The following is an 18,922-nucleotide window of genomic DNA, read 5'->3' as shown; positions in this document are numbered from 1 at the left end:
ACCAAAAAACACGCGGGAGGGGGGAAAAAAAAAAGCACGATCGTGCACCGTGCACCGTGCACACCGCCCCGCGCCCGGCCACGCGCCGGCCGGGACGGAGGGGCGGGGCCGGGCGCGGCCGGCCAGCGAGTGGGCGTGGCCTAGGTGGCGAGACCCGCCCCCCCCGCGCCTCTCCCAACGCTGCGGGTCCCTGCCGTGGCCACGCCTCCTTCCCCCCGGCTTAGGCCCCGCCCCCTCCCCCTCGCTGCCCTCCTCGGTTACCCGTGGTGCCGCGCGCGGGGCTGGCACTGACGTGGCCGCCGAGCGCCGCCATCTTGTGTGCCTGGGCGGAGAGCGGCCGAGAGGCGCAGCGGGGGGAAGCCGGCTCCGAGCGGGACTAGTCCGAGGACAGCCAGACCCACTGCCCGGGGCAGCAGCCGACGCCGGTGGGTTCACCGACACCTTCCCCTTCCTTCCCTTCAGCCCCTTGGCCCGCCGCCCGCCTTCCTTGCCCGCGCCTTGGCCGGGTGTGAGGCGCCGCGGCCTTGGCGCTGAGGGGAGTGGGCGGTGGGCCCTGAGGGAGCGGGCCCGGCCGCTTCTTTTCGTCTTTCCTTCTCCCTCCGGTACCAGGGCGGCTGCCGGCGGGAGGAGGAAGCCGCAGCCAGGCCGCAGCGGGGGTCTTGGGGAGCGGAGGGCCTGGCCGGGGCGCAGCCCCATCCGTCCCCCCCCAACCCGCCTTTGGGGCTGGGTGGCTGGGCTGGGGGGTATGTGTGTGTGGGGGGTGCCAGTTCTTTTCCTTCCCTGCTGGGGAGGCGTGGGCACGGGCGGGAGTGGGGGGGAGACCGCTCCGGCTCCCCAGCAGCTGCACAAGGCCTGGCGCCGCTCCCTCTACCGGAGGAATTAGACGGGCTGCGGCGGGATGGGCTTCTTCTCCCTTCCCTAAACTCGCTCATTCCGGCCTCTGCCCCGCCCGTGAACTGGTCAGAAGAGAGAGGTGTTTCCTCGTTTTCCTCTCCGCCGAAAACCCTTATGGTAGCGGACCTCGGAGATCTGGTAGGCCGGTAGGGGAAATGAGGCTTGGATAAAACTCGTAGGAGAGAGAGGTTATTTTCCTGTAAGCCCTTGTCTGCTGAGTAGGGCTTTCTGCTGGGCTGAGGGGGTGTTGGTAAGAAGTTGAGCTTTAGTCTAGAGCAAACTCTGTTTGCCATCCATGGCTTGGGTGCGATGGTCTAGGAGATCGGTTTTCCTTGGCGTAGCAACTCCCGGTGGGAGGATATTATATTCTGTCTGAAAATACTATATCCTGTCTCTGTGAGTAGTTAACATGATACTTTGGGCTGATAACCTCTGTCTGATAAAGTGATAGGCCAGTTATGCGAACCTTTTCACGGAGGAATCCGTTTGCCCCAGCAGAGCACGACTAAAACTCCGCTGGGTCATAAAACTGCCTAAATGTTGTGTTTGACATTGACCTTGTTGCTTTGCTGCTAGGCCCTTGCCAAACTAAATTCCACAGGTTGATTAGAGTTGTATCCAGAGGTCTTGTTTTGAAATGTAGATTTGTCAATAACTAAAATACAAAGTATTTATATAATACTTTGAACTTTGTTTTGTGAGCGGCAAGGCTTACAAAACACCCCTTTGCAGGTTATTCTATTAACCTTATTTTTCTGGCAAAGAAATCGAGTCAAAGTAAATTGTCCAAGGTCGTTTGGCAATGTTGTTATTACTATTTTTGCTACTGATTTGGAGCACTTCTGTAGGAAAAAGGAACTGTAGATGAACTAGAGGATTGCTACTTGGCTTTTGTTCGTGGGTTTTGTAATCAAATTGTCAGTAAAAGTACTCACAATCTTACAGATATAGAAAGGGATTCTCTGAAAGGAAAGTTTATGGGCTTGGTATGATGCTACTGACTTCCTCTGTTAAAAACACATCTGCAGTGCTCGAGAACCCTATTGGACTGCTTTCCCTGTTGTAGTAATTACATTGGGTGAAAGGGTGAGGAAACTTGCTTCACTTGAACCTCTTAAACTCTATTGCTTTGCCAAGTTTATTGACGCTTCTGCTGCGGTAGAGCATCAGGAGTAGAAACGGCTCAAGCAGATGTCACCTCCGCTCAGAACAGCCTTTGCTGCTCTGACAGTCTGTGATATACATAATGCTTGCTAGATCGTGTTAAAAGGCAAACACCTGAATATAAAGTCAGGCCCCGAAGGTCTGAGGCCTTTGCTGAATATTTAAGATTGCCTAGTTGTGAAATACAGTTGGAATCTGAAAAGGGACTGGGCAGGAGTGGTGCATTTTTGCTTGGTGCATGTAGTTCCCTGTGTGCGTGTTAGTCATGCTGACCAAGTCGGGGGCAGGACTAGTCACAGCTTTTTCAAGGCAAATAAAGTGTGTGTGGGAGTAGGGGGCTGGGTTCTAGACCTTATAATTCACTGAATTGTGTTGTGCTCCAGTTACACCTGTTTGAAAGGCTGCTTTAAGCAGCAGCATTCATACATCTCGCTGAGGCGCAATTATCAGATAAGCTATTGATTACATTAATTGGTGGAAGGAGGAAAAGCTCACAACCCAAGATTCCAGCTGAATTTGCAGTGGTGAAGTTTAAAGAACACATTTAAAAATAAAAGATTGCTTTAGAAATAAAAGCTGCTGAGATGTGTAAAGATGGACTTCCAAGCAAGAATTTTTACAGACTTCAACAGCCTTCACAAGCATCTAGATTGCCTTAGAGAGGCTAAATTTGGTCAACATAAGTTAACTTTTTCTGAAAAGGAATAGTTCTGATTCTTTTTTTAGAAATCTCTTGGAAAGTTTTGCTACTGGAATGCTATAGAGCTTGTATTAGAGCTAGCACTGTCCTCAGCCATTATTCCCTTCCTTTAACTGATGAGTAAAGAAGTTTATAATCAGCTTCCTACTACAGCAGCTGTTTTTCTGTGTTATTCAGCACTTTTTTCTTTCTGCTTGTGAGTATCCAATTTTATTTCTTGTTTCTAACACATGCAAACATTGAAGGACTATGGTACTACTTCTGCTGATGTTTCAATTCTAATAAAACTCTCATGTCTAATATAGCTCTTATTCATACGCTGATCTTGTACCTAACAACTAGCTGCGTAGGCTCTACTTTGACATTTTCCCCAAACCAAAAGCCAGTTTCATTACCAAAGCTCTCATGTGAGTTCTTGCCATTTCTACTCTGAGTGTAAATAGTGACTTACTGCCCAGTTACTGGGAATGAATAACAGGATATTTGGCTTAAAATCTAAGATTTTGAACTTGTGAATAGTTCAGCCTCAAAAAAACCTGTGCAACGCTTATCTGAAAATAAATGCTTTGTAATAACCGGTTCTTACAGCAGTATACCCGCCATTTAACAGGTGAATATGAAGTCACAGTCCAAACCTAGGTGTCACAGTTACATTGTCGGCACCACTTTATTTCCTGAGCAGCAACGGGCAGTCCGCAGGGAGGTGATGGATGCACTTTATCTAAAAGCATGAACGGTGACTCTTTCCGTACTTTTCCACCTGTCAACCTATCCTTTAAATAAAATATTTTTCAGACAAGATAAGTGTTTTTCCTGTGTGTTGGTTTGCATGGTCTTGAGTTAGGCATGGTAGTGTGTAACTGCTTAAAATAGTTTGAGATTTTGCTGTGAAACAGAAGTAGCTTGCTCCCCCTGCTTGAAGGTGAGAATAAGGGAATAACTCTGATTTCGGTTATGAGTATCAAGTCAGGGAACCTGCCCTCTTTGCTTGATACTGACTTTTTTTTTTATTCTGACTAGTATTTTAGGAGTGAGTTCCTCTTGTGTCTGAGAAATTGACATGACCCCAAAGGAAATTTTCCCTCTTTTGCCCTTGTTTTGATCTTGTAAGTGGAAATACTTTCTGTTTTCCTGCCACTCTGAGCCCAGTGCTCTCAAGAGAATGTTACAGCATGTGGAAGATGTGCTATCTGGGTAATGTGTATAGACAGCAGGATGTTCAACCTACTTAGGTTGAATGAAGGTGCTACATAAGGAGCAGCTCCGTGTTAGATTTTTCTTTAACCTAGCTTCTCACTTGCGGTTGACTTGTCCTCCATCTGCCTTGAACATGCAGTGCACATCTGGGTGCTTTTTAGTTGGCCACTGCAAGCCTTTGGTGGCCAAATCCAACTATGCCTCTTTAGATACAACTACAGTTACGTATCTTTAACTTTTATTTCACGTGATGTTTCAATGCCAGTACCTTTCCTCTAACCTCTCCTAAAAGACAAATGATAAGGTTATGAACATTTAGGACACCTTTTCAGTCTCATGCTTGGCAGAATCACCTCCAGTGTGAAGTGGGGAAAATTGTTGCACTGGTAGGTTTTGATCTCCACAGTTAACACTCCTGTAGGTTTGATGGGTACAACTATAAAGGAAAGGAGTTGGGACTTACTATTGGTGAAGAGCTCTGAGAAGAGGTTTTTGAGGTGGCCTTTATTACAATGGTATTTAAGTCCAAGATAATCCCCTGGTGAAGAACGAACCTGGCCTACTTGTTAGCTGCTCTTAAATTTTGCGCGCTGTCTATGCCTGGTGATATTGGTATGCTCTAAAGTCTTAGGTAACTCAAATCAAAATTATTTAAGCTAAATTCCAGTATTAAGGCCCCAAAGTTAAAGAGCTAGAGTTGATAAGTAGTCATCTTTCACTCAGGTTATCAGATGCAGAAGGCCAGTAAACAACTTCTAAAAATAGTTGAATATAACTGTACTGGAATAGTTGTGTATTGGGCCACCCTGGCTATATATAAAGAAGTGTTTTGATCAAGAAAGTTTTTCAAAATTTACTGTAACAGATCACTTTAATCTGTAAAGAAATTCAAGTTCAAAAGAACGCAGCTGTACTTAACTGACTGTGCCTGCTGAGTGGTGGTGTGAAATACTGTGGCCCTCGATTAATTCTAAATTTTAGCAGTGTTCTATTCTTGGATCACTTCTCACATTCTCTTTTAAATCACGCTTTATATTGTAAAGAACAAGCTGCCAAGTTAAGATTTGCACTTTAAATTATTTGCCAGTTGTTCTTGCATGTAACAGCTGTGGAACTTGAATTTTTTTTTAAAAAAAAAGCTTTCTCACCTCTTGTTTACACATGGGTTTGATCTTTTGTATGAATATTTTGCTTCTCTTGACGTTTTAATTTAAAACCTTGTAGAATGCTATAAAGTAGAAACATGACAGAGGCCAACTAGTGATAACTGACTGGATTTCAAATCATTATTTCTGTTAAATAACCAATTGATCAGTTTTGTTCTACTGTGACTGGTACAACTAGTGTGTTAATACCAGGTTAGGAATTATGGGTTTGGGGTTTTTCTAATTGTATTAGAGCTGGAGTGAATGCTTAGGCCAGTGTCAAGTAGACTTTCCTTTAAATGGAGACAAGCTTTTGGTAGTATATCAGTTGTCTTCATAAGTGCACCAGTTTTACTTGCTGTAGATGTCTAAGCAAGTAGAATGAGGTGCAGAAAGCTACTAGGAAAAAGCTTTTTGGTAAACCAGCAACTGTTAGGGCGTTTAATGTGTGCTGTAACATTAGTATTTTGACTGATTATAACTGTGTAATGCAGTATGTCATTGGTAGTGGCATCATGTTTGTCTCTCCTTGAAACGGGCATTTAAAACAAGATGCAAACATCCTAGGGAGACGTAATAGTTCCCAGGGACAACAAATGCCCTCTGTACCTCTATCTCAGCATGCTGTGCAGAGGAGGGACAGAGAATTAAGGGCTTCTTCATCACTGCTGGTATTTTTCAGCTGTAGAGGACAGATCGCCAAAATGATTGTGCCCAGCAAGTTTGGTTATGCCACTTGAAAAGTTTTGAGCATTATTTTTTCCTGTGGGAGCTTTGTGTGGTAAGTGCTGGTATGTAGAAGTGAAATAAATGTATTTCTATACTGCAGGCATAATTTGACTAAATAATGCATATGGCATCCTCTGTCTTAGCCTCTGATTTTGTCTGCAATAGTATGTTTAAAGAAACGGTGTAAACCAGAATGAAACCATGGCATTTGCCACAACTCCTGGCTCACTGAAGTTTAATCTCTATGTGGTCAAAAATAACTTTTCCAGAGGTGTAAAATTAAGGTTAGGCAGAGATTTCAAGATGTAGCTATGCTTTCTTTGATGTACTGCATACCTTTCTGGTCATACTTCTGTAGAATGGCTTGTTAACTAACAGCTCATCCAAGAAGTTTGGAGGTCAAAAAGTGTATTTCACTCCTCAAGATAAGCAGCCTGAATGAAATGATATTAAAATGCATTAATGTACGGTTAAATATAAAATGCATTAATGTACGGTTAAATATAAAATGCTGCAGAAGATTAAATGTCGAATGATCTTTGGCCTTGAGAGATTCCTCAGAGCTCTTTATTCTAACCACCTATAATTAATAAAAGCAAATTCTAGTTCTTACTCACAGGCCATATCGCTTTAACAGACACCGGGCTGCCTGCTATTGCAGGCACTCATTCATTTTTAACTCGTTACACTGAGCCTTTCTGAAAAAGGCTGCCCGTTCTCCTAATTGCTTATCTAAATGTATCCCTTACTAGAAGACAGGCTGGTGAAAATAGCTTGTTTCCTGAAACAAAACTGCAGTTTTACCCAGTGAATGTCTTTTCTCCCTGTTTACCAATGGTGCATTGTATCTTACCTGAACCTGCTTAACAGGTTTTTACTGCTGTGAGGATCTTGAGGTGGAGTAGACTAAGGTGTGCTTCAGGACTTCGATGGGCAGGGAGAAACAAGAGTCATACAGACAAGTTTTGGGGTGATCTGGGTTTGTCGAGGGGTGGTGGGCTTCCATTTCTAGAAGCTGAGCTTGTGCTGAGGGAACATGCACACTACACTCCGCAAAAATACTCTGTGCTGTTTATTCAAATTATTCTTTCATACACAAATCTTCCTGTTTAGCCTGATGGATCCCTCTTTTGAAGATGTGCTGAAGTACTACAAGGAGCTCACAAGCCATACTCTTTTATGTTTTCAGGCATTTTATTGAACTTGTGCTTCTAAAAGAATCAGTATAGCAATTACTGACAACATCTGAGTTGAGGAAAAGAGAAAGTTAAGCTCACTATAGAATATAGACAAAGTATTGGCAAGTCTTTGTATCAAGACTGCAAATCTTGCCTGAAGAGCCATAGGATTGCTTGGTTAACCTAAAAGGGTCTTAAATTTCTTTGTGTTTTCAGACTGTGTATGTTAGTTCTTATGGTCCAACTAATGGACTGAAATGAGAATTAAAGTAAGCAGATTCAGCTCTGAAGTCCTGGGAAGTAATCGCGTGATCCCTCAGCTGAGTTGTATTAATGGGTGGCAGTGAAGTCCTGGGAAGCAGCTCTACACTGTCGTGGCGGTTTCTGCTGTGGTAGCGTCTATGCTGTTTGACAGCACGAATGGTCTAAAAAGCAGAGTGCTGATGGCTGGTCACAGTTGTGATGATGATTTGGTTGAGGATTTTAATGATACTGAGGAAGGAACTTGTGCTTTCGCTTAGATAAGAGAGAGTAATGAAATACTGGCAGGGATAGTGTAGGGAGAGGAGTGTCTTGTACAAACTGTGGGAGTATGATTTCCTTTTCTGTGGCAATAGATGAATCTGATTCTAGCTGCTGATCAGAGGATGGTCCCCCCGATGGTGATGACAGAGACCCTCTCTTTTGCCCCAGTAGCATCCAGCAAGTCACTGGTGGGAACCATGATGGTTTGTGGGAGTTCTGCAGACGGGTTTCTGCTAGTATTTTTCTTTTAGACAGCAACAATTCTGCTACTTTCTAGTCAACATCTGAACAGGCTTGTCTTGCAGGGGTGGGCTGTATGCTACACTTCACTGCCTATAAAAATAAATCGGACTTTCTGCAATGTCACTTACCCTGAAGTACTAAATAAGTTACAGAACTGGTTTGGATAGTAGGAATGTGGAAGAGAACAAGAAGGAAATGGAAACCAAGTGCTTAAGTGTATCTTAACTTCTTCCTCTTCACAAAAAGTAAAAATAGGAAGGATGGGTATACAAAAGCAGCTTCAGTGGTGGAGGGCAGGCTTGACCTGGAAATAGCTGCCAGGAAAACAAGGTTCTAACGGGATTCACTAGTGGTAGTGCCAAGTGTAAGCAACTTGTTCGGCAGACTGCGACTTCTCCAGGGTGTAGAAAGCTGTCGTGGATGTAAATGCTGAGATTTTGCTGTGTTACCCGATTACTGCTGTTGATCCAAGCATTTAATAACCTATTATGCTTTTAAACATGCAGAAACAAAACAGATACATTCTTTTGGAGAGCTTGTAAGGTTCTCTTGCAACAATGTTCTTACGCTGATTTTGGAGGGTTACAAGAGCTCTGGTAAAAGGTTACAGTTCAAGCCTGACTCTTGCTTTTCAGATGAAGTAGAAGATAGAGGTCTCATGAGCGGCCGGACAAAGGAAAGCTTTACAGCCTCCCCCCGCCCCCCCAGCCCAGTAAGAGCTGCTGTTGTGGGCTGGGGAGTGAGATTTCCTGCTGTGCGAGTGATTCGGATAAATAGGGACTCTAGCAAAACTGTTTTCTCTACTTCCTAATTAACTTTCCTGTTTATACAGCTTTCATATATTCAAGTGGGAGTTGAATATTCATGGTCGTGCTGCAGAAATCTGAAGGAAATGGTGGAATAATGGAACTTTTAAGCCTTCTGTTTGGTTTTAATCCACAGGCTGCCCTGTCTGGCTTATAGAGGAACTTAGTTTTAAAGTTTTGATCACATTGAGCTTCCATCATATAAAATAAATGAAACTTTGACTCGAGTAACTTCAACAAGTTGAAGTGGTGATTGATGTCATTCAGGAACTCGGGAGTGGACTCTGAACTTCACTGTGGAGCTGCTTGTGCAAAGACATGTGACTTAGTTAATGTTACAGTGCTTACCTTTCGGGTTAAAAATTGTATCCAGCAAAGCTCCCCAGAAAGGCAGAACTGCTTAGACCTTTCACAGTGCTGAGTGAAGAAGCCAGACTTCACATATCCCTAGCATAGAGCTAAAGAGAGCAGGGCCAGATTTTTGTTCTGTGGTGCCCTTTTCAGTTCAAAGCTTGTTTTAATGGTCTTAAGTAGACATTCTGTAAAGTCTGTCTCCAGTGAGAATTTTGCTTCAAGCACACAGTTTCATCATGAAATACAGACTGTCTACAAGAGATGATTCAAACTTCATATTGCGCTTTAAATTGTGTGACTTGGTTTACAGGAAACCCATCCTTTGAATGTTACACATCTTGGCCATATGTGCTCCTGCTGTCTTAAGCTTGTATTTTCGGTTGGGCTCAGTCTCTTTTTAAACTGACATCTGACCGCTTCTAGACAAAGCAGCAGTAGAGGTGTGAATTGTCACTATCACCATGTAGCATCCTCATCTACACCTCACTCTAAAGCTTTTGGACTGCTTTTTTTCATGCCTTCCTTGAGCAGAATAATAGTTCTCTTGGTGATTTCAAACTCGCTGTAAACTGTGTAGTATTAAGTTTGGAAAGGGGGGAGATCTGTGGATCCTGTCCCAAGGGCACAGGGAGTGTCTGAGGGCTGGAGTGGAGAGGCAGTTTCTTCAGTGCCTGAACAGGAAGCTTCTGGTGATGTTAATTGCTTCTAAGTGTCCAAGCAGAAGTGTTTGCAGGGAAGGAAGAAGCATTCATTTCTAAACTTGCCTCTTTTAATGTGGCTATTAATTTTCGATAGTTAAGTTTCAGTACATGTGGGTTTGCTTCCTAGAGAAGGTCACCCTGCAATGTTAATGAACGTAATACTGCTTTGTGTTTTACGTTGTGTTCCCGGCCATTTCCTCAGGGTTTGAGAGGAAGGAAACTGTTTTGAGTAGGAGAGAATGCAAGCTGTATTCTGAGCTTCCTTTGCAAAAGGACCAGCTATTGGTGTGCTAAGCAGCAAAGAGATGGGCAGGCATTTAAAACTTTAACTGCAGGTCAATTAGAAAAGCTGTGTGTTATGGTGACGCTTCAGGCTGCAGATGAATTATCCCGTAACAATGGGGGACAAAGTACCTGGAGCGGTCAGTTGTGTTGAAAGCAAACCATGAATTTTGCAAACAAAAGTGTGAGAACAGCATTGAATACTAAAATCTCTGAAAGAATATTTGAAAGATTTAAAGCACTCAGAGCCACGTCATTTTGAGCACTAAGTTTTGGCATATCTGTTATCTCTGTATTGTTTCAGTATGGGGAAGAATTGTGTATGGTGGTAGCTGGGGTGTCTGCAAAGGTTTGATATTATCTGATACTTTTGTTGATGGTTGATTATGCCCTGGTCAGAACACAGCCATTCGTAGCTCATGACTGATATTGTGATCTTTTTCCTCTAGACTTCACTGGCCAGTGAGAACATATCTCAAGCATGGGAAATATTTTTGCTAACCTCTTCAAAGGCCTTTTTGGCAAAAAAGAAATGCGTATTCTAATGGTTGGTCTGGATGCTGCAGGAAAGACTACTATTTTGTACAAACTTAAACTTGGTGAAATAGTAACTACTATTCCTACTATAGGTAAGATTTTTACATTTATATAACTGCTTGCTTTGAGTTTTGGGTCTTACCGTTTGCAGCAGCTGCCACTCTGATTTAGGTGACTTGACTGTCAGAACAGACACTTGCTAAAACCATGGTATGAAGATGGCACAACCAAATGTTCCTGGCATGGGAGGAGATTACATGACTCTGTTTTTTCACTCCGTTGCCTCTCAAGTCACTTGTGGAACAAGCCTTTATGGGCCACAGAAGGGCTGTCTGCCCTCCTAAGTGTGTTGTGGTGTCAAGCAGATTAGACTGAGAAACAGAGGGTGACTGCGGGGAACTGTGTGATCAGAGACATACCTTATTTGCAGTCCTTAAAGACCAGGTTTTTTTATGCAACATAGTTTGCTCTGCATTTTGTAGCTACATGGATAGCAATTACAGCTGTCGTTCATTAGTTTGATTGTGGGGGGGGTGGGGAGCAGGAGTTCCAGAGAACCCATGTTTGTCTGTGTTGAGGGCTTCAGTATAGGATTCTGCTTATTTAAAGTAAATTTAAATATTGAGATAACTTTTTTTAATGATGAAATTCTGAGTGTGACTTGGTAAATACAATAGGTCCAGGGCAAACTATGTTTAACTGAGATTTTTGCCACAATTTCAATTTTAGGTTTCAATGTGGAAACAGTAGAATACAAGAACATTAGCTTCACAGTCTGGGATGTAGGCGGTCAGGATAAGATCAGACCACTCTGGCGCCATTATTTCCAGAACACACAAGGTGAGTCCGAACACTTAAATCACAGGTTTTCGGAATCTAAAAGTTTTTTTTAATGTCCTTACTAAGATAATTTTGCAAGTTTCTTGGGGGGGAATGGAAATACTTATTATTATAAAAGGGTGTGCTTGTGTGCTGCTCTGGCTCTTCTATTAAGCTAGTGCAGGTTCAAAAAGGGATGGGAAGAAATCGAGAAACCAATCTTCCTTGTCCATCTGACTCAGAGCAAGTTCATAACTCTGCTTTTCTTCTGTAAGCGTCACAGCTCTCTGCCTTCACCTCAAAGCAGAGTCTTTACTAGAAGCTCTAACAGCCCTATAAACTGAGAGCTTGTCACTTCTTCCACTGCTGGGCCTTTATAATGTGCGTGCATTTGAGTCCTGTCACAGGATTTCAAGAGTTGCTACTCACTGGAAAATATTGAGTGGTTAGGTAGATGAAGTGCACAAGTTCTAAAAATGCAAATGCAAACTAACACTTGCTTTCACCAGCTTTTGGCAAGAACAGACCTTCCCTCAGACATGAGATTACAGTAATAAGAAAACTGTATTTCTGATATATACTGAAGTGTTTTGCATTTTTTCTCTTCAAAGTTTAGTTCTGACCTCCAGAAATATTTATCATTTGTAAATAACTTCTGGTGTATGCTTATTCTGATTGTTTGCTTATTTCTAGGTCTGATTTTTGTGGTTGACAGTAATGACAGAGAACGAGTGAATGAGGCCAGAGAAGAGCTTATGAGAATGTTGGCAGAAGATGAGCTTAGAGATGCTGTTTTATTAGTGTTTGCTAACAAACAGGTATGCCCAAGAAAAGTGTCTTTCTGTAAGAACTCTTGAAAACTTACAATGTAGTTGGTGAGTGCTAGGTCTTGAACTTGATGTTCATGTTTTCAGTGTAATAATAGATAAGCTCTCAGTAATTGTCCATTCAGTTTTGTTGAAGACAGCAAACCCATAGATTAAATTACCCTGTTCTCATCTGAAAGGAGCATCCTTCTAAGTGGTAATTTCTATTAGCCTGGGGTTTCTGTTTTAGGGAAAAACTTCACCAGTTTGATTTTTACAGTTGGCTTGGCTTGAGTACAGCACCTGCCCAAGCTTCCTCAAAACAGAGAGGAAGGCCAGAATGCCAGAACCTCCCTAGATTCTTCAATTTAGGTGTCTGAGGGCACCACGGGTGTTGGTGGAAGCCCTGGGCTGACTTTTAATGTACTTGTGTTGACCTAAGAGCTGTGCTCTTCCAAGCCACAAAGCGAGCTGAGACTTCTGCCCTGTATTGCTTGTAAACCCAAACTTATAGCTTAAACCCAAATGTCAAGGGTCTTAAATATGACTAGTAAACTTACAGAAGGAATACCATCGTGCTTCATCAATTGCACAGGCTCAGTTGTGAAGGGTAAAGCAGCTGTAAGTCTTGTCTAGGAGCAGGAAAGGTGGACTATAAACAGAAGCAGTACTAAGCCAAGTACTACTTTATGACAAAAGTCGATCTTAAATCATAACTGCAGTCACAGAAAACACTTCCTGAGTGGAAAGTGAATGAAATGGGCCTTGAATCGTAAGCGGGTTTGGCTCAACATTGAGGGGCTTGATGACTTGATCCAAACGTCAGCTGTCTCGCTTCTGTTTTCTGAAGAGAAATATTCCATAATACGTGTTTTTGATTGTATTGTTAAACCTTTTAGACTTTTATCAGTACTGGGGGAAAGCTTGAATACAGAAGTAATCCTCTGAGCTTTTCTGAAAGAGAAGCTCTAAGAGCTCTTAACTTTCTTTTAATGGCTTTAGAGCTGATGATCAAAACCAGTTTAGGGAGGCAGGCATTGCTTCTCAGGGAGTAGGGGAGAAAATGACTCTTCTTCCTTCCCTCAGGACCTGCCGAATGCGATGAATGCAGCAGAAATCACAGACAAACTTGGACTGCATTCTCTTCGTCACAGGAACTGGTATATCCAGGCAACCTGTGCCACTAGTGGAGACGGTCTCTATGAAGGACTGGACTGGTTGTCCAATCAGCTCCGAAACCAGAAATGAAACCATAAACCTTCCTCTTCCCTCTTTTTCCACCCTTCCCTCTTATTTCCTCCTATTCGCCCTTCGCTTTACTCTAATGTGGCAAACTGTGCTACTTTGTGGTATTGAGTGCCGGAAGCTGTTTTCATTTCTTTTGTCACAGTATATATTGCATCATGCTGTAAATGTGGCAAATACAAGCCTGAAAACAGTTAGGTTTCTTATTTAATGTAAATAGTTTTTGTTTCCAATGAGGCAGTTTCTGGTACTCCTATGCAATATTACTCAGCTTTTTTATTGTAAAGAATCAACTCACTGTTTAGTACTTGGAAGGGATTTAAGTGGGTTAACATAAGGGTTGCCAGTGGTCCTTGTGCAGTAGAGCTGAATACTATCTCGGTTGGGTTGTGAGATCTGTGAGATCCATTTTGGCGGTTGGTTTTTAACCTGAATTCTGTATTTTTTTAAATAGTCAAGGAAAAGTAAAAACACTTCAACATACAAACGTTTGACGTGGCTTCTGCTGTTCTAGCTCTAATGTGGAGGCTTTCGATTTCTTTTGAAATGGTGAAGCAATGATCAACACCCAATTGGCTTCATCTGGTTAAAGAACAGATCATAACTAATAGATCTCTGGCTCTTTCTGTAGCTCATAGTATGTGCTCATATTTGTTCATACTCGTTAAAAGACTTGTCAGACCTTGTTTAGATGAGCTTGCAGACTCATGCTAAACATCTGACTTTTGGTTCAGGTGAGACTTACCGCTTCCATTGAACTTGAATAATTTCCAGGAGTCAGCATTTTTAGCCTGTTGTATTTGTCAAAAGTGTTTTGTACTTTTCTTGTGTGTAAACCACTCCAGAAGGCAAACCTTTCCACAGAAAGCACAGCCTGTACTAGTCCTAAGCTCTATAGGCAGAAAGTACTGTACTTAACGTAAGAATTGCCATGAAAAACACCAAACATCTATGTATAGCGTCTAGGAAAAAAAAAAAAAAAGCATGAGAGTTTGGAGAGTCATTCCACTCTAGAAGTATTCAATCCCATTTTGGAACAATCCCATATCTGTATATGTGTGAAAACCCTTGGCATCCCTCATACTGCAAGGTTCAGATTTGCCATCAGAAAAAAGACCTCTTTACTTTTCTTTTGTATTTTGATAAACACTGAAGAAGCTGGAGCTGTTAAACTTTAACTTGAGGAACTATCAGAACTGGTTTATTTAGTGTTGTGGAAACCTTTATTGCTTTCAATACACAATTAGTAATCAACTGTTTTGTATACTTGTTTTCAGTTTTCATTTTGACAAACAAGCACTGTAATTAAAGCTATTAGAATAAAATCTCTTAACTATTTCATGTTTTTTATGCCTTGCTGTTCATTTGATCATCTTGGCAGAATCATAATGAATACTTGTTGAATAAAAAGTTTCATGAAACTTGCACTGGTATCATGTTGTTTTGTATCACCTTTGTACAGTACCGTGTGCTAGATAAATGCAAATCCAACCAGCATTTTGCCACATCACAATTTGCATGAAAATGTCAGGACATCTCCCATATTTTCCAAAATAATGTATCATTCCCAGCTGGACTCCTGCAGGTGAAGAGGTAGGCAGCAGCTCTTTGCTCCTGTTGGCTGGCAATAGTTGGCTTCTGCTGGAGTCCACTGCCTCGAGGGCATCTGTTGAGCTTCTTGAGTAGTCCCATCACTTCCCACAACGGATTGTTCTTCCTGCTCATCCCACTTAATAATAGGATCTGTGAATTAACAGGGTTTGTTTTTTTTTTGGGGGGGGGGGGGACAGGGAGTATGAAGTCTGCCTTCCTAAACATGTTGTTTTGCATTTTTCCATTCTGTAGTTGCCTCTGGACCTGGGACAGAGTTCCTCCCAGCTGATCATCCTGCTTTCCCCTGTCAGCTACAGCTTCTCATCACTGAGGGTCATGCTTGGGCTGCTGGCCAGCTGCTGGCTTTTTTTCCTGGCTGGAGTTGCAGCAGATTCCCCATTACACAGGCTGGAAAACTGCAAGATGAAAGGTGTATTACATGCAGGTTAGAGAGCAACCTCACTGGTGGGGAGACCTGAGGCTTTGGGTGGGTATCGGAGGGGACCGCAGCTGTGGGGACAGGAGTGCTGCTCTCTATAGGCTGTTGATCTGGCATCTGCTTTCTTGGTGTCAAGTGAGAGCTGGCCTTTTGGATGATCTCCTGATCTTTGTTCAACAGGTCACGCTTCCCCTCACTCCCCAGGTTCTGTTTCTTCTCTGAATCCTTCAGGCAGCCCAGCAGCTGCTTAACATGTGTGCACAGACCAGCCCTCATTGTGAGCAGGGGTTTATTCTATGACTGTCCTCTCTTGTGCAGAGGCTCGTCGGGTGAAATGGGTGTCTTCTCTGCCCTGTCTTCAGCTGGGGGAGCTGCAGGTGGGAGGTCAGGTTTATTAGGGTTTCCCAGCAAGGGCTGCCTGAGCCCTGTGTCTTCTTGTTCCTTGCACTTGTCTCGGTAGTAAAGAGTATATATAGTATTAGGCAAACAATGGGATTACAAAACTCCCGTAAGTCAGGTTATTCTTTTGAAGCTGTTCATCTTGCCTTGAATTTCAAGCTCTGAATCAGGACCTTTGCATGCCTAATAGGGCAGGACACCTACTTATTCCTGTTCTGGGAGGGAATTGAACTTGAAGGGCCAGCTCTTCTGCTGGCATCACTTTGTGCTGCTGAAATAAGCAGAGCCCCCCACACACTCCTCTCTCATCCCCCATCCCTAAAAGGGTGCTCTGCTGAAACGATGGTTTTCACCTGAGGTGTGTAATCACAGGGCCCACACAGTGTCCAGACTCTCCACACCATGCTGCAGATCCTGTTCCTCTACGCACAGAATTTGCTGCTGGCCGGGGCTGGAAGGAAGAAAAAATAGGGAATGTGCTGATGTTATCGGGGATGAGCGAGCTGTGGGAGCCGTGCCGTCCGCTCCGGGTAGTGCAGGCTTTGCTCTGTTCTGGCTTCGGTCGGGCCCCCAGGGATTGTAGCCACCCATCCAGCCCAGGGGAAAGTGCGATCGTGAAACGCTGGCTCCCTTTGGCAGGGCCGAACGCTGCAGCTGGTGTGGTTCCTCCCCAGTCCACCCAGAAACTGGTGCAACAGCTTGGCAGGGAGGTGGACAGGGTGTGCAGCCCTGGGGTGGGGATGCTCCTTTACCCCAACTCACCCTCATTTTTATCTTGTCCGTATTTCTCAAACTATTTTGCTCAGATCTCGGTTTTGGGTGCGAAATAGGCACAGGAACCTCCTTCGGACAGTGCAAGGGGTAAGAGCTGCTGCCCGATCCCTCCGTGTGGGGACTGAAGGAGGGGACACAGCCCTGGGTGATGCCAGCCACTGTGGGGGCTTATCTCTGACCCTCCATGTCCTCCCCCTGGCTCATTCATGAGCTCGGGGGGGACAGACCCAGAGCCCTCCCTGCCTCATCCCCGTGGGCTGTGCTGCTCCATCCATCCCATTTCCTCGGCGCGGGTAAAGCTCCTGCAGTCCCGTGAATGGTTTAATGGGGCTTGTGATAAAGCAACAGGCAGGGGGTAAAAGCCGTAGCAGAGGTTTCACAGGGCTGAGAGCAGGAGAGGCTGAGCTGTGAAACACCTTCAGGGAAGGCATCAGCTCATGGTACGAAGCTTGGCTGGGCTCCCCAGGCACTGGAGCAGACAGTAAGAGGTGCAACCTGCCCGGGAGGCAGGAGAAAGATGGGGAGAGGGAATTTCTCCAGGCTGGACTGAACTTCGCCAGGATAGCCATGCCACAGCCCCTCCAGCATCGGGCTCGGCATGGCAGATCAACACCCTCCGGCACCAGCTGCCCCTGGCTGGGACATGTGCTTCGAGCTGTGGGTGCGAATCATCCTGGCATGGCTGGGAGATGAAGGCAGGGGAAGCGGGAGCCCACGCAGGGAGCATGATGCTGGGATTTGCGTGGGCTTTGGGTTTGTTTTTTTTTTCTCTGCTCACCGTGGTGTTTCGGCTCTCCCGCAGTTTCCTTTTCAGCCTGGAGCTCTCGGTGCCGAGTTCCCCTCAAGCACAGCCCTGCACTGGGACGCTCCCAGCAGGCACCAGTCGCAGCCTGGACCCCAAAAATCCCCAGGAGGGTGACCCCGAGGTTGACGAGCTCTGTCTGGTGAGCGGCAGCAGGGTCAGAGCCTTCAGCCGAGGAGCGTGTGGGCTTGGGGCTACCCCACTTGCGGTTGCCCGTGGGCAGCCACGCGGTGGGTCCCTGGGCTGGATCTGGGGCTGCAGCTGCTCAGACCAAGAGGAATAGCCCTGTGACCCTGCCAAGAGGTTATCAACACCCCAAAAAAACTTGGGGGGGGAGTCACCGAAGCTTGCAACCGCTCTGCAGCATCTCCCGCTGCCCGCATCAGCGGGGTTAAGCACGTGCTCGCAGCCAGGGAGGGGAGTGGGACAGAAGGGCTTTATTTCAGCTCATCGCCCCGATCCCGCTGTGTGTGTGTCGTCCCCCCCCCGTAATGAATGCTGCCCTTGTTCGACACCGGGCACGCCTGGTCCCAGCCGGCAGCGTGGCTTCGCACCCCCAGTCCCCCCTGCCCGGCTGCAGGCAGGGCGATGGCACGGCTGCCGGGATGACAGAAGACACACAAGCTCCCCTCCCTCGACGCTGCCAAAGTGCAAACTGAAGCTACTTGCCAGCCCTGGGGCTTTTGTCTGCCAAGACACACAAAACCACCCTGTCTTAAGCGGGAGAAATTGCATCATTAATTACACAAACGAGGCCCTTGTGCTTGGAGTGGCCACTCTGGCAGCCAGTGATGCTCCGGCCCAGAGCCGCTCGGGACAACCCCTTTCCATTTGGATCAATATTTCTATTTATTGATGTGAAATTCCCCTTTTGCAGCGTGCCAAGCACATAAATACTTATTTTTTGAGGTTTAAAATCCTGGATGGGAACGGAGCTTGCTGCTCCCTGCCCCGCTGCAGGGTGGACATGACCAGGACAAATGGCTATGGAAGATGCCCCAGCCCCATCCATCTTCTCCCCATCAGCCAAGGACTTATTTTGGAGGTTCTACTTGCAACCCCTGATTCAGGCAGTTTCCTTTTTTTTTTTTTTAAATCTAAAAATGCTGTTTTTCAACCCAAAGGAACATCCATCACCCTTGCCCCCAGGAGCTTGAGTCACAAAGCCCCTGATTTTCCCCAAACTTGGGCCGGGAAAGCACTTGTCCCCAGGGGACATGGACACAGGGGTGGATGTCCCTGCGGACCCTGGGGTGGATTTATGCCACCCCACAGGAGTTTGGGGGTGATGGAACCATCTCTGCTTCATGTCCCTGTGAGACAGCCGGCTCCTGCTTGGGTCTGCCCGAATTAAAAGCTTTTTGGGGACAGGGGGAAGCGTGCATGTCACCTTGGGGCAGCCCAGCTAGGGCTCTGTCCTCTCCTGGGGGTCCCGGGGGGGACGTCCCGAGTGCTCCCCTCCTCACATGTGTATCTCTGCTCTATGGAGAGTATGTGACACCCCATGGAGAGCACATGTCACCCCATGGAGAACAGAGGTGGCCCCGTGGAGAGCCCCACAGCCATCACGTCCAAGATGCAAAACCCTCC

At 45.2% G+C, this 18,922-nt stretch overlaps 1 protein-coding gene across 1 annotated transcript; it reads left to right on the top strand.

The window, feature by feature from the left end:
* Positions 1-265: 265 nt before the first annotated feature.
* ARF1 (ARF GTPase 1) lies at positions 266-14,750 on the top strand. The gene is made up of 5 exons (XM_069778375.1): positions 266-425; positions 10,368-10,547; positions 11,185-11,295; positions 11,968-12,092; positions 13,167-14,750. Exons 2-5 carry the CDS (start codon positions 10,400-10,402, stop codon positions 13,326-13,328), a joined length of 546 nt encoding a protein of 181 aa, XP_069634476.1. The 5' UTR covers positions 266-425; positions 10,368-10,399; the 3' UTR covers positions 13,329-14,750.
* Positions 14,751-18,922: the final 4,172 nt, after the last annotated feature.

The sequence above is a fragment of the Haliaeetus albicilla genome, chromosome 2 (assembly GCF_947461875.1).
Source record: "Haliaeetus albicilla chromosome 2, bHalAlb1.1, whole genome shotgun sequence".
Taxonomy (NCBI): Eukaryota; Metazoa; Chordata; class Aves; order Accipitriformes; family Accipitridae; genus Haliaeetus; species Haliaeetus albicilla.
The sequence above is the reverse complement of the archived record's forward strand: the minus strand, read 5'-3'. Positions and strand labels throughout refer to the sequence as shown.